Here is a 19956-nt window from a genome sequence, read left to right as displayed (position 1 = left end):
TGTCGAGCGCTAGCTTGTTGCTATACATTCTAGACCTATCTACGTTTGAGCGTCTGTTGAATGACTGTTGAGCAGTTGGGGTCGAGCAACTATTGAGCACAAGTTGAGCAATTTTGAGCGTAATTTTTTGGGGACTTTATTGTAATTTTCAGCTCAGCTGATTAAGTAGGATTAGGGTATATAATTGTGATTGTAACCCTACAACCGTAGAAAAAACAATACACTCTTGTATTCTTTCTCTAAAATAGTGAAAACTTTCTGCAACTCCAAGGACGTAGGCATAACTGGCCGAACCTTATAAATATTGGTGTCATGTTCTTTCGATTTCAATTTTCGCTTATTCTCTGTGTATTGATATTGTTCCCCAACAACTAGTGTCGAAGCAAGCTTGACTCTAAGGCAAGAAAGTGTTTCTTCATTAATTATGGAGATGAGCAAGTTTGGCTACAGATTTTGGGATGATCATAATCGGAAGATTATTAGAAGCAGGAATGTGGTGTTTTGTGAGAAGTTATGTACAAAGAAAAATCTAGTGTTGATGCAGATTTAGATGAAGCTGTTGACGCAAAAGCCTGAATTTGTAAATCTAGATATTCCTGAATACAAGTGCAGCCTATTGGTTCGCAGGATGATACAGAGCCAAGTACCCCTCCTATTGCATTACGCAAGTCCTCTAGGTCTGTTAGAGCTCCTGTATGCTCTGCTCCTATGTTAAATTATATTTTGATGACTGATGGTGGTGAGCCAAAAACTTATGGAAGAATCCCTACGATGTTGAGCATTCGAAAAAGTGGGAGTCCTGCAATGAAAGATGATATGGATTCTCTGACAAAGAATCAACGTGCGAACTAACGAAGTTACCCGCAGGTAAGAAGGCTTTACACAACAAGTGGGTTATTTCGGTGGAAGAATGAGCAGACTTGTTGTTAAAGGCTTTCAGTAGAAATATGGCATTGATTACTCTGAGATTTTCTCTCTCCGTTGTAAAGCATACAACGATCAGATTGGGTACTGGGAATGGTGGCTAGTGTGAACTTACATCCTTTAGCATTAGATGTACAGACGATGTTTCTCCTGGGGATTTGAAGAAGAAATCTACATGCAATAGCCAGAGGGATTCACAGTGAAGGGAAAGAAAACCTAATTCGCAAACTGAAGAGAGAGCTTGTAAGTTTTGAAGCAAGCTCCTAGACAGTGGTATCAGAAGTTCGACAGCTTCATAGGTACTTTAGGGTACACCAGAAATTAAAAGGATCACTGTTGTTACTTAAACACTTTGAACAACTCATATATTATTCTACTGCTATAACATGGATGATATGCTTATGCGTAGGATCAAGCATTGAGGACATTAATAATCTGAAAGCGCAGTTGTCAACATCCAGTTTGCAATGAAGGATTTGGAGATGCAAAAACAAATCCTTGGGATGTGAATCACCAGAGGACAGAGCATGAGGAACATTGAAGCTTTCCCAAGTAGAGTATGTGAAAAAGATTCTTAGCATGTTCAACAATGCTAAACCTGTGAGTACAATCGTTGGGAAGTCACTTAAAATTGAGTAAGGATCAATCACCGAAGACAGATGAGTAGCGTGAGCACATGAGTAGAGGTCTCTTACGCCTCAGCTATTGGTTCTCTTATTTATGTTTTGGTCTGGCACAAGACCATACATTGCCCATGCAGTGGGAGTTGTGAGTAGGTACATGAGTAATCCAGAAAACAGTATTGGGAGGTTGTAAAGTGGATTTTGAGGTATTTGAAAGGCACTTCAGATACTTGTTTGTGTTTCAGTGGGATTAACCTGAAGTTGGAAGGCTTTGTAGATTCTGATTTAGCTGGTGACATGTGATGGCAGAGAAAAAGCACTACAGGTTTTATGTTCACTTTGGCTTGTACAACGATTTCATGTGGGTTCAAACTTACATAAAGTTGTGCCCCTTTGTACTACTGAAGCTGAGTATGTTGCTATTTTAGAAACTGCAAAGGAGATGGTTTGGTTGCAGACTTTTATGGAAGAATTGTGTAAAGGAGGTGATAAAAGTGTTCTTTACAGTGACAGTCAGAGTTGGAATTTTTCTTGCGAAGAATCCAGCCTTTCACTCCAGAACCAAACATATTCAGCTGAAGTATCACTTCATTTGACATCTTGTTAGTGAAGAAGAGTTGAAGCTTGAGAAGATTTTTGGAAGTAAGAATCCAGCAGACATGTTTACAAAGGTTGTCACACTTGATAAACTGAGGTTGTGCACAGCTTCAGTTGGTCTTCTAGCTTGGAAGACAAGCGGCTTGAGTTGCAGAGATGGAGGTTTGTTGTTTGGAGTCAGTTGGCTTTGGTACTTGTGATTGAACAGTCTCCAAGTGGGAGATTTTTGGGATATTAGTATGGAGCCTGCTTTTGTGGCGCGGTGACCCAGTTTGATGACCTGACAAGATTGTTGTGAATCCCTATCGAGCATCCTGTTGAACGTCTGTTGAGCATCTGTTTGAGTGTTAGTTGCTCCCCATTCTATACTTGTCTATGTTTGAGCGTCTGTTGAACGACTATTGAGCAGTTGGGGTCGAGTAGCGATTGAGCACAGGTCGAGCAACTGTTGGGAGCGTAAATTTTTTTGGGACTTTATTGTAATTTTCAGCCCAGTTGAGTTAAGTAGGGTTAGGGTATATAATTATGATTGTAACCCTACATCCGTAGAAAAAAAAAACACTCTTGTATTCTTTCTCTACAAATAGAGAAAAATGCTCTGCAACTCCAAAGACGTAGGCATAATTGGCCGAACCTTGTAAATCTTGGTGTCGTGTTTTTTCGATATCTATTTTCGTTTATTCTCTGTGTATTGATACCGTTCCCCAAGAGAAAGTCCAAGTGTGTCAAGACTTGATGTCAATCCAAATGATTTGATAGGGTATTTGCACCGAGTCTGACCTCTTTACCAAACAAACTGTGTGTAGTTAGAGAACACAAAGCTGCTGGCTCGAGGTTTGTCTTCCGAGATAAAGGATTTAAAATTCGTGAAATGTCAATCTGAAAAAAAAAAAAAAAAAAGAGACATAAAACTATCACGAAATGAAAAGAATTCTAATGGAGTGAAATGAAAAGCAACCCATTGTTGGAATGCATCAGGAATTGTATTGAAAAAGGATACATCTAGAGATGTAGGCGTGCTTTACAAGCTAAAATAAAGACATAGCCACATAGGATTTTTCGAAAAGAAAAGACAAATCTAAAAACTAGTTGGCCAGAGCCATGCTAATTGAAAAGATAAGTGGCCTCGGCCATACCAAAGAAAGCAATAAAGAATTGAATTTGAAGACATTGGGTCTGTAATTGATGAGGGGTATGTTGGTTGACGTGAGGTGTCTTATAGATTATTCTCTCTCTTCCTTTATAATGCCAATAGAAGATCTTGATAACACTTCTTTTCTGTTTCTCTGGCATTTACTTCACGTACTTTGTCAAGGGGATCGTGGTAAAACCACTTTCTTGTTACTTGCTGGAGTGATTGAGTTATTGGTCTTCATAATCGCAACATTCTCCTAAAAATGGTGATGATGTTAACATCTCTCTAGCCGTGCTTTTTTTTCAAGGAGGATTAGGGCGCTCTTGGAGGTTGTGATATATTCCACCTTGCAGGTTTCCAGGATCCGTGCAATCTTAGTTGTTCCTCAACGAACTGATTTAAAAGAGAATAAACTCTTAAGAAAAATATTCCCTTATTTGTAGCCTTTTGGACACTAGATTTCAGACATTATTGATTTATAGTAATTGATCCCTAAATTTCAAGTCAACAATCGTCAGAATTCTACAAAATGAACATACATTAATAATAAAAATATCCTGCCACCACCACGTATCACCAGGAGATTGGATGATTCTTGCAAAACTATGGAATCCATATTAACACGTGTCAGCTTGCAGAATTTTGATCAAAAATCAAGCGTTTGATACTACGGAAGAGTCCCGGTTGCAACGAAACTTGGTTTCCAAGTTGGTCTCTAGTTAAGAAATGTGGTTTATACCATATTTGTAATTGAAAACACATTGAGGAGGGACTCCTAGATAGAATTGAGCTAGGAGATTTTGCACTACTATAAATACTAGTGGTTTATTAGTGTTTTGGTAAAGAGAAATCAAAGTTTTTGTGTTGAGAGAGAGCAAAGGGTGATAATTTTGTGGTGTATCTCTCGGGTTTAGCATAGGTTTCTGTCGGTTAGAGATTCAAGATATAGAGTGTTGGAGATATAGGCTATATTGCGACTTATGTAATCTCTTGGGCTCTTGGGTATTTTTGGGTTTCTTGGTGAGAGAAAATTGTCGGTGTGTGGTTGTACAAATTTTTTACATAATGAAGTTGTCTATTGGTTGTCTTTTGACAACGACCGTGGTTTTTTCTCTGGGGTTGGAGGTTTTCCACGTAAATATTGTGTTGATTGTGTTGCTTTTCTCAATTTCAATTTTTCTATATTGTCGTGTTGAAATATTTGTCGAGGAGAGTGGGTCTAATTTCCCAACAATTCGTTTCACTCTCTCCCTTTCAACTGCCTCTCTAATTCCAAAGAAACAGAAAATAAGAATTAGGATTAAGTAAACCTAGAAACAAGCCTACTATTTATAAGCTTGTACAGAACATATTCCTAGTCAAACTCGAATTACTAATTCTAATCTAACTAAGTCCAATTTTATTGATCAATTTCAGCAATCTCCACCTTGATCAAAAAAATTCCATAGCTTTCGCTATACCATTGTCTTCACTGACGGTTACAACTCTCTACACCGAGAATCGTCCTCCATAGCATTCGCTATGCATTGTCTTTATCGGCAATCACACTCCACCATAAAAGAGTATATGACTCAGAACTTTACCGCTCCAAGATTTTCCTTTTTTCGGCACATGTTGAAAAAACCCCGCTGAATTTTTCTGGCAACCCCCATGTTTGCCTTTTCCGGGAGTTCCTCAGCCCTCTGACATCCTTTCCACCACACACCTTGCATTAATGTAAAACCAATGCCCACTTGCTAACTTGTGGACCCGCTTTCAATAACCCATTCTCTTCCATGGCAACATAGAAATCAATCAACATGTCAAAAGGATAACCAACCTCATATGGAGAAAAGAGACGTACAGTCAACGACAATTTCAGTATCTCATCTACTGATTTGGAGCTTTTTAGCCGAACCCGCTTCTCCTTGACAATTTTTCTTCCTTAGGTGATTGTCTACACCTTATGCCTCTAGTGACAACTCCAACTACCCCTCAAGAGCTTCTTCTAGGTGATAACTTCACCACCAAAAACTCTACTTGGTAACTTACGCATCACCTCCTGCCAACTTCTCCTCCTTGAGTTTTACCACTCATGCATGAACTCCACCTCCTTGCCAAACCTGACACACCTGCACACTTTTTCGTACACCACAACATCGATGCACCTCCATGTGCCCTTACCTTACGACTTACCTCGATGATTCACACATACTGCCTCTTGTATAACCCTGATTGAGTTTCCACAACTTTGACTTGCACTTGCCACAAGCCGAAAATTGATCTATCTCCCTTCAAACTTCTCGATGTCGACACCTGACAATTCTGCCTTAACAAAACCTTCAACCACCCAAGAAATTGAATCTTGAAATTCGATACCAATTTTGGGGAATTACACCCCAGGATCCTTCCTCAAAACTATCAATAAACTAAAGAGAAATTGAACTTGAGATAACAAAATCAACAAACCCAAGATTTACGTGGAAAACTCCAAACCGAAAAAAAATCACAGGTGTTATTAGAGAGAACTAGATAGGTTTTCACTAAATGAAATTTTTGCATCATATTCTCAATGACCTGTCTCTATCCAAGAAAATCCAAAAACCTTAGAGATTTTCTATAAGCCCCAATTCAGCTTATTCACTCTAGGATTCTACATCTTGAACTTCTTACAATCTCACACCCTTGAACCCATATTGGAACCCCCAAGAGATACACCAAGAGATAAACCACAAGGATTTCCCCACCCTTGCTCACTCTCTCCCTCTCAGCTGCTTCTCTAAACCCATAGAAACAAACAATAAAAATTAGGGTTGAGTAAACCTAGAAACAAATCTATTATTTATAAGCTTATCCAAAATCTATTCCTAATCAAACTCGAATTACTATTTCCAATCTAACTAGGGTGCAACTTTATTGATCAATTTCAACACAGTTGGCGTGTAGGGGCTATTTTCGACACAAACAGTTTGGAACATCAAATGTATGTTTTGACACTTATTGGTCATTACGTTGTTGCATATGTGTACAACATGCTAAGCACGTGTACATATGTTGTACGTCATTATCTTAATTTTCTTGGTTTTAATATCGGACTTTGAACGGTATTCTCAATACTTTTGAAGTGTTAAAACGAAAGTATAATTATAAACTTTGAATGGGTATTCTCGATAATTTTGAAGTGTTAAAACGGAAGTAATAATTATAGACTTTGAATGGTTATTCTAAAAAATTTTGAATTGTTAAAACGGAAGTATAATTATAGTTTTCTGATAATATGAAATGTATAAGTGTTTGTACCAAAAATAACCACACACGTTAGTTGACACGTGGCAGTACGATTGTAAAGAACATCCAATCTTCTGGTGACACATGGCGGAGGTAGGGTATTTTTATTGATATTTGTTCATTTTGCAGCTTTTTTTTTTTTGAGTTATTGTTGATTTAGAATTTAGGGATCAGTTACTATAAATCAGGATTGTTCGAAATTCAGTGTCCAAAAGATTATAAAGCAAGGAATATTTGTCGTAGCGGTTTATTCTCTTTTAAACCAGTTTGTTGAGGAACAATCGATATTCTAACAAGATTATCTCAAAGAAAGTTCAGGAGAAATCGGAGTTTGTTAGCTTCGTGTCCTTCAATTATCGCAAAGACATTTCTAGCTACTACACAACATTGAGACGTCAATGTCACGTTAGGCCAACATCTCAAGGAATAAGACATTTTTCCATGATCTTTTGTGCAGAAGAATCAACAGAATGGCTACTATTAGCTATGTTCCCACAATTTGAAGAACGAATCCTGTAAACCTACAAGGTGGAGCACATCACAACTTCCAGAAGTACCCACATCATCCTTGAATAAAGAGCACATTCAGATAAATGTTTCCATCATCCTCATTTTCAAGAGAAGGTTGTGGTTGTGAAGACTACTAGACCAGTCACAACAAGAAGGTGGTTTTACCACGGTAGAGTACATGTAGTGAATGCTAGAGAAACAAGAGAAGAGACACCATCATGAACACTATAAAAGAAGAAATAAGGGAAGTCTGCAAACCCCCCGCATCAAGCACAGACCCAGCATCTTCAAATCTTTACTGATTACTTAGACAATGATTCTAGTCACTTATCTTTTCAATTAGCATGGTTCAAGCAAACTAGTTCGAGATTTATCATTTTCTTTACAAAAAGACCTTGAGGATCTTTAATTTAACTTATAAAACACACATTGTTACATCTCAGGATGTATCCATTTTCAATGAAATTCCTAATGCATTTCAAGAATGTATTGTTTTTAATTTCTCTCCATTAGAAGTTTTTTCATTTCATTGATAGTTTTTTGTCTCTTATTTTTTTTTCTAGATTGACACTACACAAATTTGAAGTCCTTTTCTTGGATGGCAAATCTTAAGCCAGCAGCTTTGTGTTCTCTAACTACACACAGTTTGTTTGGTATAGAGGTCAGATTTGGTGCAACACATTAGCAAAACCTTTGGATTAACAACAATTCATGGCACACCTGCATTTTCATCATCTACAACCCCAAATATTCTTGATCCCAACAATCATATTTTTGATATCTCCTATCCAGAATACACCGAAAAATTAATGACATCTAATATCAAATGATGTCTGATTTATGGTTCACACCAACATCCTTGTGCTTGACAGGTACGTATCTCCAGGTATGATCTCTTATCACATAATATCAATTCATTTATGGTTGCCCACAACTACTCTCCATTATGTGACCAACACGTGTCAAACTCCCATCATATCATATGTCTTGACATTCCCATCTTGATTTTCGTCTATCAACCCTGACACGTCCGATATACTTGACTTTTGTGTGCATATACCCCGGGTTTTACCAAAAAAGACACAAGTTGGTGACACAACTCCCGAGGCTTGTCCTCACTTTCATATAAATACCCTTCTCCTACCTTGGAGAAAGGGATCGGAACATTGACAACGAGACATCGAAACTCTCCGACCCCTCACTGAATATTCAGCCATAAACGCTCCAGTCATCGTCGATCTTCCACCTCTGGTCACCATTGACTTGATCGTCGGAGCCTCTACTACCAGCACCCCCAGTCCGGTCTAAGAGTTTTCACGGTTGCTTTTGTTGTGACGTTTGTAAGATTCAAAGGTGTAAACAAGCCTTCACGTAATCAAAGTTGACTCTTCAACAATTATAGAAATTTGCTCCTACAGGATTAAGTAAACCTAAAAATAAGCCTACTATTTAGAAGTTTGTACAAAACCTAGTCTAACTAGCATCCAATTTTATTGATCAATTTCAACACAGTTGGCGTGTATGGGCTATTTTCGACACAAACAGTTTGGAACATCAAATGTATGTTTTGACACTTATTGGTCATTATGTTGTTGCATATATGTGTACAACATGCTAAACACGTGTATATATGTTGTACGTCATTATCTTAATTTTCTTGGTTTTAAATAGTTATTCCCAATACTTTTGAAGTGTTTAAACGAAAGTATAATTATAGACTTTGAATGGTTATTCGATAATTTTGAAGTGTTAAAACGGAAGTAATAATTATAGACTTTGAATGGTTATTCTCGATAATTTTGAATTGTTGAAACGGAAGAATAATTATAGTTTTATGATAATATGAAATGTATTAGTTTTTTGTATCAAAAATAACCACTCACGTTAGTTGACACGTGGCTGTATGGCCCCCATATTTTATAAAGGGCATCCAACCTTTTGGTAACACGTGGTAGAGGCAAGGTATTTTTATTGACATTTGTTCATTTTGCAGGTTTTTTTTGAGTTAGTGCTGACCTGAAATTTAGGGATCAGTTACTACAAATCAGGGTTGTTCGAAATTCAATGTCCAAAAGATTATAAATCAAGGAATATTTGTCTTAGTGATTTATTTTCTTTTAAACCAGTTTGTTGAGGAACAACTGATATTCTAGTAGGATTATCTCAAAGAAAGTTTAGGAGAAACCGGAGTTTGTTAGCCTCGCGCCCCTGAATTCTCGCAAAGATGTTTCTAGCTACTACACAACATTGAGAAGTCAATGTCATGTTAGGCCTATATCTCAAGGAAGAAGACATTTTTCCATGATCTTTCGTGCAGAAGAATCAACAGAATGGCTACTATTAGCTATGTTCCCACAATTTCAAGAACTAATCCTCTAAACATGCAAGGTGGAGCACATCACAACTTCCAAAAGCACCCTCATCCTCCTTGAATAAGGAGCAGATTCAGATAGATGTTTCCATCATCCTCATTTTCAAGAGAATGTTGTGGTTGTGAAGACTACTAGCCCAGTCATTCCAGTCACAACAGAGTACGTGCAGTGACTGCTAGAGAAACAAGAGAAGAGATATCATCATGAACACTATAAAAGAAGAAAGAAGAGAAGTCTACAAACACCCCGCATCAAGCACAGACACAGTGTCTTCACATCTTTATTGATTACTTAGACAATGACTCCAATCATTTATCTTTTCAATTATCATGGTTCAGGCAAACTAGTTCTGAATTTATCCTTTTCTTTACAAAAAGCTTTTGCGGCTATGTATTTAATTTAGCTTGTAAAGCACACATTGTTACATCTCAGGATGTATCCATTTTCAATGAAATTCCTAATGCATTTCAAGAATGTATTGTTTTTAATTTCTCTCCATTAGAAGTCTTTTCATTTCGATGATAGTTTTCTGTCTCTTATTTTTTTTTCTAGATTGACACTACAACGAATTTGAAGTCCTTTTTTCCATACTTGCATTTTCATCATCTATAACCCCAATATTCCTGATCCCAACAATGAGATTTTTGAAATCTCCTATTCCGTACAGCAGACACCGAACAATTAATGACATCTTATATCAAATGATGTCCGATTTATTTGAAATTTGAATATATTGTAGCATATATATATATATATATATATATATATATATATATATATATATAGATGTAGTAGTTTTTTTAATTTCATGCAAGAGTCATTTAGGTATAAAGAAGAACCAAATATCGTTGGTTTAAAAAAATTTAAGGCTGATGTAGAAAATTCTACTAAGTTGTAAGGTACTACATTTATTTTGTTATAATAATTTAGTTTTCTTCCAAATATCAAGTTGACATAAAGGGAGGAAAAATTCTATTGGTGTGTAGCAAGGCCAAGGAGAATTTTTAAAGTTAAAGGTTATAAAGAATTATAATAGAGAAAAAAAATATTGAAGAGACTTCGATATTTGAAATCAGTAGATGTGTGGTAATGCTTCAGTTGGGGGAAGTGTTATGATGGGGGATGGAGGTTTGGTCCAGGTTCAGATTGAGAAGGGGTAATAAATTAGTTGGGTTTTTTTTTTTTTTTTTTGGAATTTTGTGCATGCAATTTGAATCATTCCATTTTGTGCAGAAGTTTTTCATTATTCTCTCTTTTCTTTTCTGTTTTTTTTCTGACATTTCCCATCATGAAACAAAAGGATAACAATACGCAGAGTAACAGAGAGGTTTGGATCCAAGAAAAAAAAAGAAGAGAGGTTTGGATTATTAATATTAATAAATCAGCTTGTCCACTTTCTGCCTCCCTGCACGCGAGTTAATTCTAACTTTTGGTCATTCAAAGATGGTATTTGTTCCAACTCAATCACCTAAAATTCAAGATTCGTTTCAATTACATCCTAAGAGATTGGGCTGTTGACACGTGTATAGCGTGTCAACTCTAGCTGCTCTTTTTTTCGGCATCCGGTACGATACGATACGGTAGATCAAATTGATACGACGTGGTATTTGCAGCTCCTAATCAGCTTAACCACTTTACCGATTACGTTCTACCTCCATAAAAATTAAAAAGTCACCAAAACAAAATGCCTCTTGCATCATATTGGATTTTTTAGAAATAAAGCAAAGAATATTATTAATTTATTGAAAATTGTTGGTCTATAGATAATTAAATATCTACACATATTATTAACATAGAGTTAATGTCACTTTGACCATTGACAAATGAGTCATATTACAACTTAGCCCTTAACATTTAAAACGTTTCATTTAACCACTGAAATTACTCAGTTGTAAAACAAGTAGGACTTGTTATGTTTAGATCAATCAATTTACTTGCATGGCAATAAAAAGTCAAAGTAACTGTTTTTTAACAACCAAATGCACAGGTGAAAATTCTTAATTTTCTTAATCAATAAAATACACACATGACAACTGAATACAATGATTCCTATGGAAGTTATAAGCATTGTCACAAAATAGGACTCTAAAATTTTTTATTAATTGATTGATTTAAATCCAACAAATCCCACTCGTGTTAGAACTGAGTAACTTTAGTAGTCAAAGTGAAACATTTGAAATGTTAGAAATTGAGTTGTAACATGATCTATCTATCAATGGCCAAAATATGTATGATGCTGGGTGCTTATCAAAAATAGAAACATATATGATGCTGGGTTGCTTGATAGGTCAGTCATGGACCATGGTTGTGTTAGCAAATGAATTTACTTATGTTCGAGTGAGAGAGTAGGTGAAGTCCTGAGCCACCCTAGCTAGCATAGAGGACCCGGTAGACCTCGCAAATCAAATCACGAAGCCGAACGAGTGAAGTCAAGTGAGCGTGTATACATGTAAATGCTATGGAATGGATGTTATAGTCGAGAGAGGAGAGAGAAGTAGTGAATGCGCGTGGAGAGTACGTATGTACAAAATGCGCGTATGTTGTGGCACAGTCACAGTGTCATGATAATCACAGAGATATTTTGCAGCAGGAGCAGAAACAGAGACTGGATATTCTCCCTATACTTAACACAAAGAGAAGAGAAAACAAGAGGAAAAAAGAAGATATTATAGTAAATGCGTTTTGTCGCTCATGCTGACACACAGTGACCCGATTGAACAAATCTTCTTTAATAAATTTTATTAATATTTAATACCGTGTGAAGGGTGACCTAATATTTTTTGCATGAGGGGATTTGTCCAAAACATTAGTTCGCCGAGCTCCACTCCAATAGTAAATCTATCGACCACATGCAATACCAATAAATCACATGGGCGATTAAGTTCTAAGATGAAGTCTAGTGTGGAAATAACGCCAAATTAAGATAGAGTGTGTGTTAGAATTTGGGACATCTCACACACATGCATTAAGATGTTCAAACAATTAATTTAACCATTACCAACGATTTTTTTTTGTTAGACTGACCTAATGCTCCTAGATTAATTCGCAACTCATGATGTGTTCAACCAATTGTGCACCCAAAGAAGTGTAAGACTCTGAAACATTATTACAGATCCATTCAAAGACAGAGAGGAAAACAAAACTACGACTGTATTGATTCAAAGACGTCCTACACTCTTAGAAATCTGTGTGCTTATGTACATAACTATATAGGTAGATATAATGAAAACAAATATGGGATTTCGCTAATTCGTTTCAAAGTAAAATTTTGTAAGCCTAAATGAACATAATAGTCAAAAATAAGAAAAATCTAAATTTATCTCCAACATTTTGCTAATTAATCATTTATGTTTCTTTGCAAGCTTATTATATGCATGATTATTTACGCAATGATTATACACATGCAATCTCATAAAATTAAGTTTTAATTGTTATTTATCAACAAAAATATTAGGATGAAATTGTTATTATTTATTACGCATTTAAATTATAAAGATTGGAATACATTGGACCACTTGAAAAAGATCGTGGCCGGACGTCCTTGGGGAGGGCAACATGGGCCATTACCTAGGACACCCGAATCCCAAAACCTCATATTTTTAAAAAACTATTAATGTTATAATAATCTAAACTCATTTAAATAACATACCATATTTACTTTTCTTATAAGAGCTAGGCCCCTTTTTAAAGTTGGTTAAATGATTCCGGGAGACTCAGGTAGCCTTCCTTATATAAAGTTGGCACCGCCTCTGAAGAAAGGTTGCGCCTCCAAATACATAAATACCGACCTATAAATACGTAGCTAAAAGAGCTACAGGTCCCGAAGAGACCGTCTCAAAAAAAACACATGATTGATTTGATTTTATACGGAACTACTTGACTTTGTGTTAGCCTTCCACATTATCATTCTTTACGTGTTCATCTTTACAACCATCTTCACCGTTGGTTTGTAGTAGAGTCCGTCCATTTTGGATTTGCATGGGAATTTTTACGGTGTGGATTTAGTCAAATATGATTATCATGATAACTTGTCTTGTTTAGCCTACGTTTCTTTCTACAGCCTGTATAGTTGACTTTTGTTTCCAATTCGTATTTTTTGACATGAAAGCCTAGCTTAAAGATTTTAGGACTAATTAATCAGGCTTGGACTAGTAGGGCTTCCAGTTTTTGACTAGTTTTTGTGTTCTTACAAAAAACCTTTTTTTTCCTCAACTCAAAAGAAGTCAATTAGAGAATAAAATGTGAAAAAAAATATTAGAGTATATCCAACCTAATACCTTATTTTGGGTACATAATTTCTCATATTTTAAGTAAAATCTATTGTAAATTATTAATTTTTTAATACCACTCCAATCGCATTATCCTATTTTAACATCACATCAAAGATTTTAATATCTTCCTATAAAATCACCTTCAACTTTAATGTACTAAAGTTTATTTGAGTATTATGAGTCATACCTCAGATTTGGGTTATCAATAAAGAAAATAAAATAACCAAAAATAGGTACGGGTTTTAGATAGCTTCCACACGTAAAACTTATTTTAAGTAACCCGTTCAACGTGTTCTTAGTGTGTAAATTGTGTGAGGACTGAACTTGAAGTTTCGAGGTTAAAAAAAGAAAAAAAAAACTTGAAGTTTTGACTTAATACTCCAAAAATAATTAATTAATTAAGGGCTCCGACTTTAATTTTTAATTTAATTCATCCAAAAAATGTAGTAATTAATGTGACAAGTAGAAAAAAAAAACTTAATAATATTAAACTTTAGGGCCATTATCACATGGTAAACGTAAAAAAATATGTAGAAGTTCTTTTCATACACCTATCGTCATGTGTTAATATATACTAAAACATATGTATGTTCTCTAATTTGATTCAACGGCATCGATCAATGAGTGTTTAGTTTGAGTATGCAATGAAGACCTAATTTGTTAGTTTGATTATGCAATGAGCCCAATTGGGTTTTCATCACAGTATTTGGTTCATTTACACCTATGATTAGACGATTTAACTCAAATTAAATCTTGGTAATTAAGCAAAGCTACCACAAGATAAACTTGTAAAAAGTGGTTAAAACTTGTCAATTCCCAACAATGAGCCGGGGTAAAATAGTGTGGCAAGAGTAAAGGGATTAGGGAGCTTTGCAATTTCCTAAAATCTACAATTCATATATAATGATGGAGAAAAAGTGAAATGAATTTTAAAAATTGAAAAACCAAAATGTTTCGTGATATGACGGACCTCTTAAATTATTAGATTCAAATTAGAAACTCTACAATTTGAAACGAATTACGCAACTTTTGATCCAGATTGAAGAGCGGTACAATAGAAAAGGTGTCTCATCGTCCTTCTAAGAGCAACGACAATGGTTGCTCTTTGATGACCCAAAAGTGTTATTTCATGTCTCTCTTATTGGGTCAAATAAAAAAATGGGCTACAATGGTGATGATTCCTTGTCTAAAAAATGATGGACCAACTTTGCAAGAGTGGACATGCTAATGCCTTCTTGTTGACTCACTTTCTTCCAATTGGGACCCACTTCAACATAAACACGTGCATTTTTACACAAAAATCAATATCGACCCATCTCTATTACATAAAAATCAAGCAAGTAAATTATCATTGTAATATATTTTGTTGGCACATCCACATCAACTAAATACATTCTCCAATACATCCATATCAATAAAACATAAATCTCCATACATTAAATAATCACTATTGTAAGTTGCTCTAATACCTACACAAACAAGAGGAGTGAGAGAGTACTGTTAAGAGCAACAAAACGGCAATTTAAGGATTAAATATATTTTTGTTTATATTTTCTTTTGTGATCATGACCACATTGGCCGTATTATTATATATACATATGTATATATATATGTATGTATGTATATAAGAACGAAGGTCAAAGCAAAGCAGTTGTAATGATTTATTTTCTGGCATTTAGCAGAGAGAGAAACAGAGACTCGTGATTTTATTTATTTATATATTTTGCTCTTTTGCTCTCTCTCTGCACCAGGGAAAAAAAGAAGCTGCTCTGCAAGACTGCAACAGGAGAGAGAGAGGAGGGGTGTTATCAGAGGGAATTTACAGCTTCTTTCGTCTCTTCACTTTCATCGTGATCTTTATTTGATTCTCTTTCTTCTCTATTTGTCTCCTCTTCTTTTCTTCTTTCTATCACTGCGCTTTATTATAGCAAAGATATCTCCAGCAATATTGAAAGAAAGTTAACCCCAAACAGACCCATATATAAACTTGTAGGCTTTCTATTGTTTGAAGATCAAAAAGAAAAATGGGTAGTTGTGGGAGGAGTACTGGGTCTGTGAGGCAGTATGTGAGATCAAAAGTTCCTCGATTGAGATGGACTCCTGAGCTTCACCGTTGTTTTGTTCATGCCATTGATAGACTTGGTGGCCAAGACAGTATGTTCTCTCTGCCTTTTCTTATTTTGATTTATTTTTATTTCTTCTTCTTTCTGGTTTTGAATATGATGATATGCTTCTTCTTCTTCTTCTGTAGAGGCCACACCAAAACTTGTTCTACAGTTGATGGATGTAAAAGGACTCACCATTTCACATGTCAAGAGCCATCTCCAGGTAATAACTACTAGTCTGAATCTCTGCTGATTTTATTGTAAGAAATCCTTCGTCATCATAAACCGAGCGTTTATCTCAAAATTTTGAATTTTGGTGTCGGCTATATGAGTATGAAAATATCATCGAGAATCTATCGCATGTATTTATTTTCTCCATTCAAATTTGATGATGGATTTGTTTTGTCTTAATCAGATGTATAGAAGCATGAAGAGTGACTTGGGGAGACAAGGTATGTATGATATGTAAAGCTTTAAACAAATCTTGAAAATTTTCTCTTTAATAATTTTAGGTTTCTGTGGTGTATGCATTAATGACTAGGGCTCATTTATAGTTTTCGACTAATGGGTTCTCAACCAAATTTATGAAACTTAAACATCTTGGCATATCTTTTGAAAATCAATTGCTGCAAATTGAAATCACTTCATTTATTATCTCTAACTATGGGTTCTAACTATCTCTCTCATCAGTTCTAGTTCATTAAACTTTGATGCCAAAACAGATGGGAGGACAAGAAACCTTATATCCTTTTCAAATCCCTCTAATATTGGGACTTTTCATGAAACCTACACGGACCCAGCATCACCTAATTTTGATTGTGCCTTCACTTCAATTCCTTTTTTCCATTTTGTCAAAGACACACATGTGATGCTTTTTGCTTTTTGAATGTGTATTTATGTGGAGGAGTAGATAGGAGTTTCAATCAACAAAGAAAGCAAGAAGCTTTAGAGGACCATGATGGTTGTCTAGATCATGAAATGGGATTTTCTCAATCAGCTTCAAAATCCATACAAGAAGAATCAGATTCTCCTCAACTTCTCTATAGTCCACATCATCATCATCTCCCTTTGAAAAGGTCAGCTTTTTCAACTTTATAATGATCTCTCCAATATATATACATATATATATATATAATGTATATAAAAAGAAAAGAAAAGGGTTTAATTTGATCTTTATTGAAGTTCTTTTTGTTTTCTCGGCAGGCCAAGAATCGATGAGATCTGGAGGACTAGTCAGAACCTGCAATGCAGCAAAGAAGGTGTATGTGAAACACTTGATTATCTGCAGCAGTCCTTGAGAGGAGGAACAGTAAACAATGGACGGTTCCGATCAGATGAAGGGAAGATCAGCCATTCTTTGCAGGCACATGATCTTAATGACAACTCTCTCAAATGTTCTGTTGAATTAGAAGAGTCTGAATTCATTAAGGTACATGCACATTCTCCTTTATTACTGGGATTGAGTGTTGTATTGGTTTTGGTCCTTTTAGAAGATTCAACTCTTATTATGGACCAGTGGTAGCAATTGGAATATTATGTTTACAGAACATGTACGCACTTCACAGGCTTTAATCAAAAAGTAGTACTGTTCAATCATACCTTCTGCTCCGTTAAGTGAGAAATTCATTAATACATGCATACACATACATTGCTTTTCTTGATTCCACTAAACTTACCTTAACTTGACATAAATATATCATTTTCCCCCAATAAGCATGCATCACATGATACGGATCCCCCAGTTGCTGAGTTATATGCATAGAATTTTATGTGCATCATGTGGACTCCACGAATTCACTTGGATATTGTACGTTCAACTTAGTTGCTGGGATAATCGAGATACCAATTGCTAAGATATTTATCATTTACGTTTTGAGAATATCAACTAGTATGTCAAGGCTAGGTATATATGTTTATAAGATATTTTCTTGGGAACTTAAGTGTGATTTTCTCAGCTGTCACGTGACATTTTCAAAGCCTTTCTTCTTTTTTTTTTTTTCCCTTTTTTCTTGTTGTTTAGCAAATTTGCATTTCTATTAGGGTTTCTGTCCTGGAAAGTGATATTACAAAAGTTCTATCATTGTTTGAACTCTTACATTCTGTGGTCCACTCTATTAATTGTCTTATTCGTGGAGGGGACCCTTCTTGTAGTCTTGAGTGTGTTTGGATTGAGGGATTTGGGGGGAAGGGGAGAGGAGAGAAGAGAAGGTGAGGAATAATAATTTTCCCTCCCTCATGTTTGAATAGATAGAAAAAGTAAAGAAAGAAAATTAGTTTAATTTACTAATTTGTCCTTATTTTTTATGTTAGAATGTTATGTGCAAGGGTAAAATAGATTTTAACATATAAATAACTTAATAAGTCATCCATTCTTTCCAATTGACTCTATTTTGGGAGGAAGAATTTTGACAAAAATTTAATGAAATTTTCCCTCCATTTCCTTCCAAATCCCTCCCCTTAAAGTTTTTTTTAACTATCCAAACAAGAGAAGTGGAAGAAAGCTACATTTCCTTTCTCTTCCCTTCCCTTCCCTCGTCTCCAAATCCCTCAATCGAAACACCCTCTTAGGCTCTTAGCTTTCTTTATTGGATTGTTGGAGGACAAACTACTCCTTGAGAACTAAAAATCTCAACTTCCAGTAGCAAAACATTTTCATGGATCAGTTGCAGGCCTGTCCTACCTTTTTTTGTAGGTATTGTTATTTCTCTCTTCTAATCCATTAATAAACAAGGATTAAATAAGTTTCTTGGAATACGACTGCATGCATCTCATAAATTTTTAACATTTATTATGGTGTTAAATACATTTTTTTTTCTAGACTTTAGAATGGAAACTTGGAAGCTTTAGCTGATTTTTGTAATCACTGCAATATCGAAATCTACGTGCTAATTGTCTCACATATAACAAAAGTTTTCTTGTATTGAACGTGCATGTGCTTACAAAGATTGAAGTTCCTTGATACATTTTACAAATGTCTAGTGAATTTTCAACGCTGTTGTGTACGTGTGGGAGTCGAGAGAGTGTGTGTATTTTAGATATATGTATATATGTATTCTGTTTACAACACAATTAACATGTCAAGATTTTACAGATCGCAGAGCCAGAAGACCATACGTTCAAAGCAAAGGCAATGTGCAAACCTAAAAATACCGGGAATAGACGTGTTGAAGGAGACGAAGGAAATGAGGGTTGCGAGTTGTCTCTGTCACTCTCACTCCGACATCCCTTTTCCTCCCAGAGAAGTAATGCCTCCTCCACAAGCGAGATCAGCGAGGCATTTTCAACTGATAACAAAGACGTCTCTGGATTTTCAGGACAACATAGTGTTAACCTAGATCTATCTATTGCTCTTTGCGGTGCCTAATGCCTCTAATGAAGCAAATGAGTGAAACCATATCTGTATCTTGTTAATGATTCTTTTTGGCTCCTTTTGAACTAGTCACTCTTTTTTGTCTAATCCTGTTTGGATTTTATATATTTGTAAAATCTATATACATAATATTAATACGGAATAATGAGATGGTTTAGAAGCGTCCACGTCAACTTCTATATGGAACATGCCATTGCCACTTGGAATTTACTAGCGGTAGCTAGCGTTACGTATCCTTAACAAATTCAGTCGTAATCAGTCATACCATATAATTAGACAACATAATAACGAAAGTCAATGTAATTAGACATGGACGAGAATGTTAGTGATACAAGTCATTTTCGATTTACTAAATATTAACTGCTATAAATAAAATAAATTTATTTTAAACTGGATTGCGAAATTTTGAAGAGCCGTCTCCTTAAGTTACTTAATACCCGATTGATTTGTACTTTTTTCGATAATCAATGCTTCAGTTACTCAGTACCCGATCAATCGCGCTGTTTCCTCTAATCAATGCATGCAACGGTGAGATTCAACTGCGAGATTTTGAAGAGTCGTCTCCTTCAATCACCCAGTACCCGATCGATTTGCGCTTTTTCCAGTGGTCAATCCTTCAGTTACTTAGTACCCGATCAATTGCGCTGTTTCCTGTGATCAATGCATGCACTGGTGAGATTCATGTATTTGTTTTGTGTTAGCTCATTTTAACACGCCATCCCACCTTCCCTTCACCCACATATGCGAATTTCAGGCTTCCCCCACGAATAACCAGAAGGACG

General features: G+C 35.6%; 1 protein-coding gene across 1 annotated transcript; it reads left to right on the top strand.

Annotated features, from left to right (window-relative positions):
• Positions 1 to 15375: 15375 nt before the first annotated feature.
• LOC119998269 (myb family transcription factor MOF1-like) lies at positions 15376 to 19355 on the top strand. Its single transcript, XM_038845552.1, has 6 exons — positions 15376 to 15853; positions 15951 to 16027; positions 16220 to 16256; positions 16715 to 16880; positions 17008 to 17233; positions 18896 to 19355. The coding sequence occupies exons 1-6, from the start codon at positions 15724 to 15726 to the stop codon at positions 19166 to 19168; spliced, it is 909 nt and encodes a 302-aa protein (XP_038701480.1). The 5' UTR covers positions 15376 to 15723; the 3' UTR covers positions 19169 to 19355.
• The last annotated feature ends 601 nt before the right edge of the window (positions 19356 to 19956 follow it).

Source organism: Tripterygium wilfordii, chromosome 5 (genome assembly GCF_013401445.1).
Source record: "Tripterygium wilfordii isolate XIE 37 chromosome 5, ASM1340144v1, whole genome shotgun sequence".
In the NCBI taxonomy this organism is placed as follows: domain Eukaryota; kingdom Viridiplantae; phylum Streptophyta; class Magnoliopsida; order Celastrales; family Celastraceae; genus Tripterygium; species Tripterygium wilfordii.
The sequence above is the reverse complement of the archived record's forward strand: the minus strand, read 5'-3'. Positions and strand labels throughout refer to the sequence as shown.

What these genes read in the sequence shown, in the direction of transcription:
- LOC119998269 (XM_038845552.1), top strand. Translation starts at nt 15,724, where the DNA reads ATGGGTAGTTGTGGGAGGAGTACTGGGTCTGTGAGGCAGTATGTGAGA. An exon ending in CATCATCTCCCTTTGAAAAG is followed by an intron (nt 16,881 to 17,007) that starts GTCAGCTTTTTC and finishes TTTTCTCGGCAG; the next exon opens with GCCAAGAATCGATGAGATCT. An exon ending in AAGAGTCTGAATTCATTAAG is followed by an intron (nt 17,234 to 18,895) that starts GTACATGCACAT and finishes AAGATTTTACAG; the next exon opens with ATCGCAGAGCCAGAAGACCA.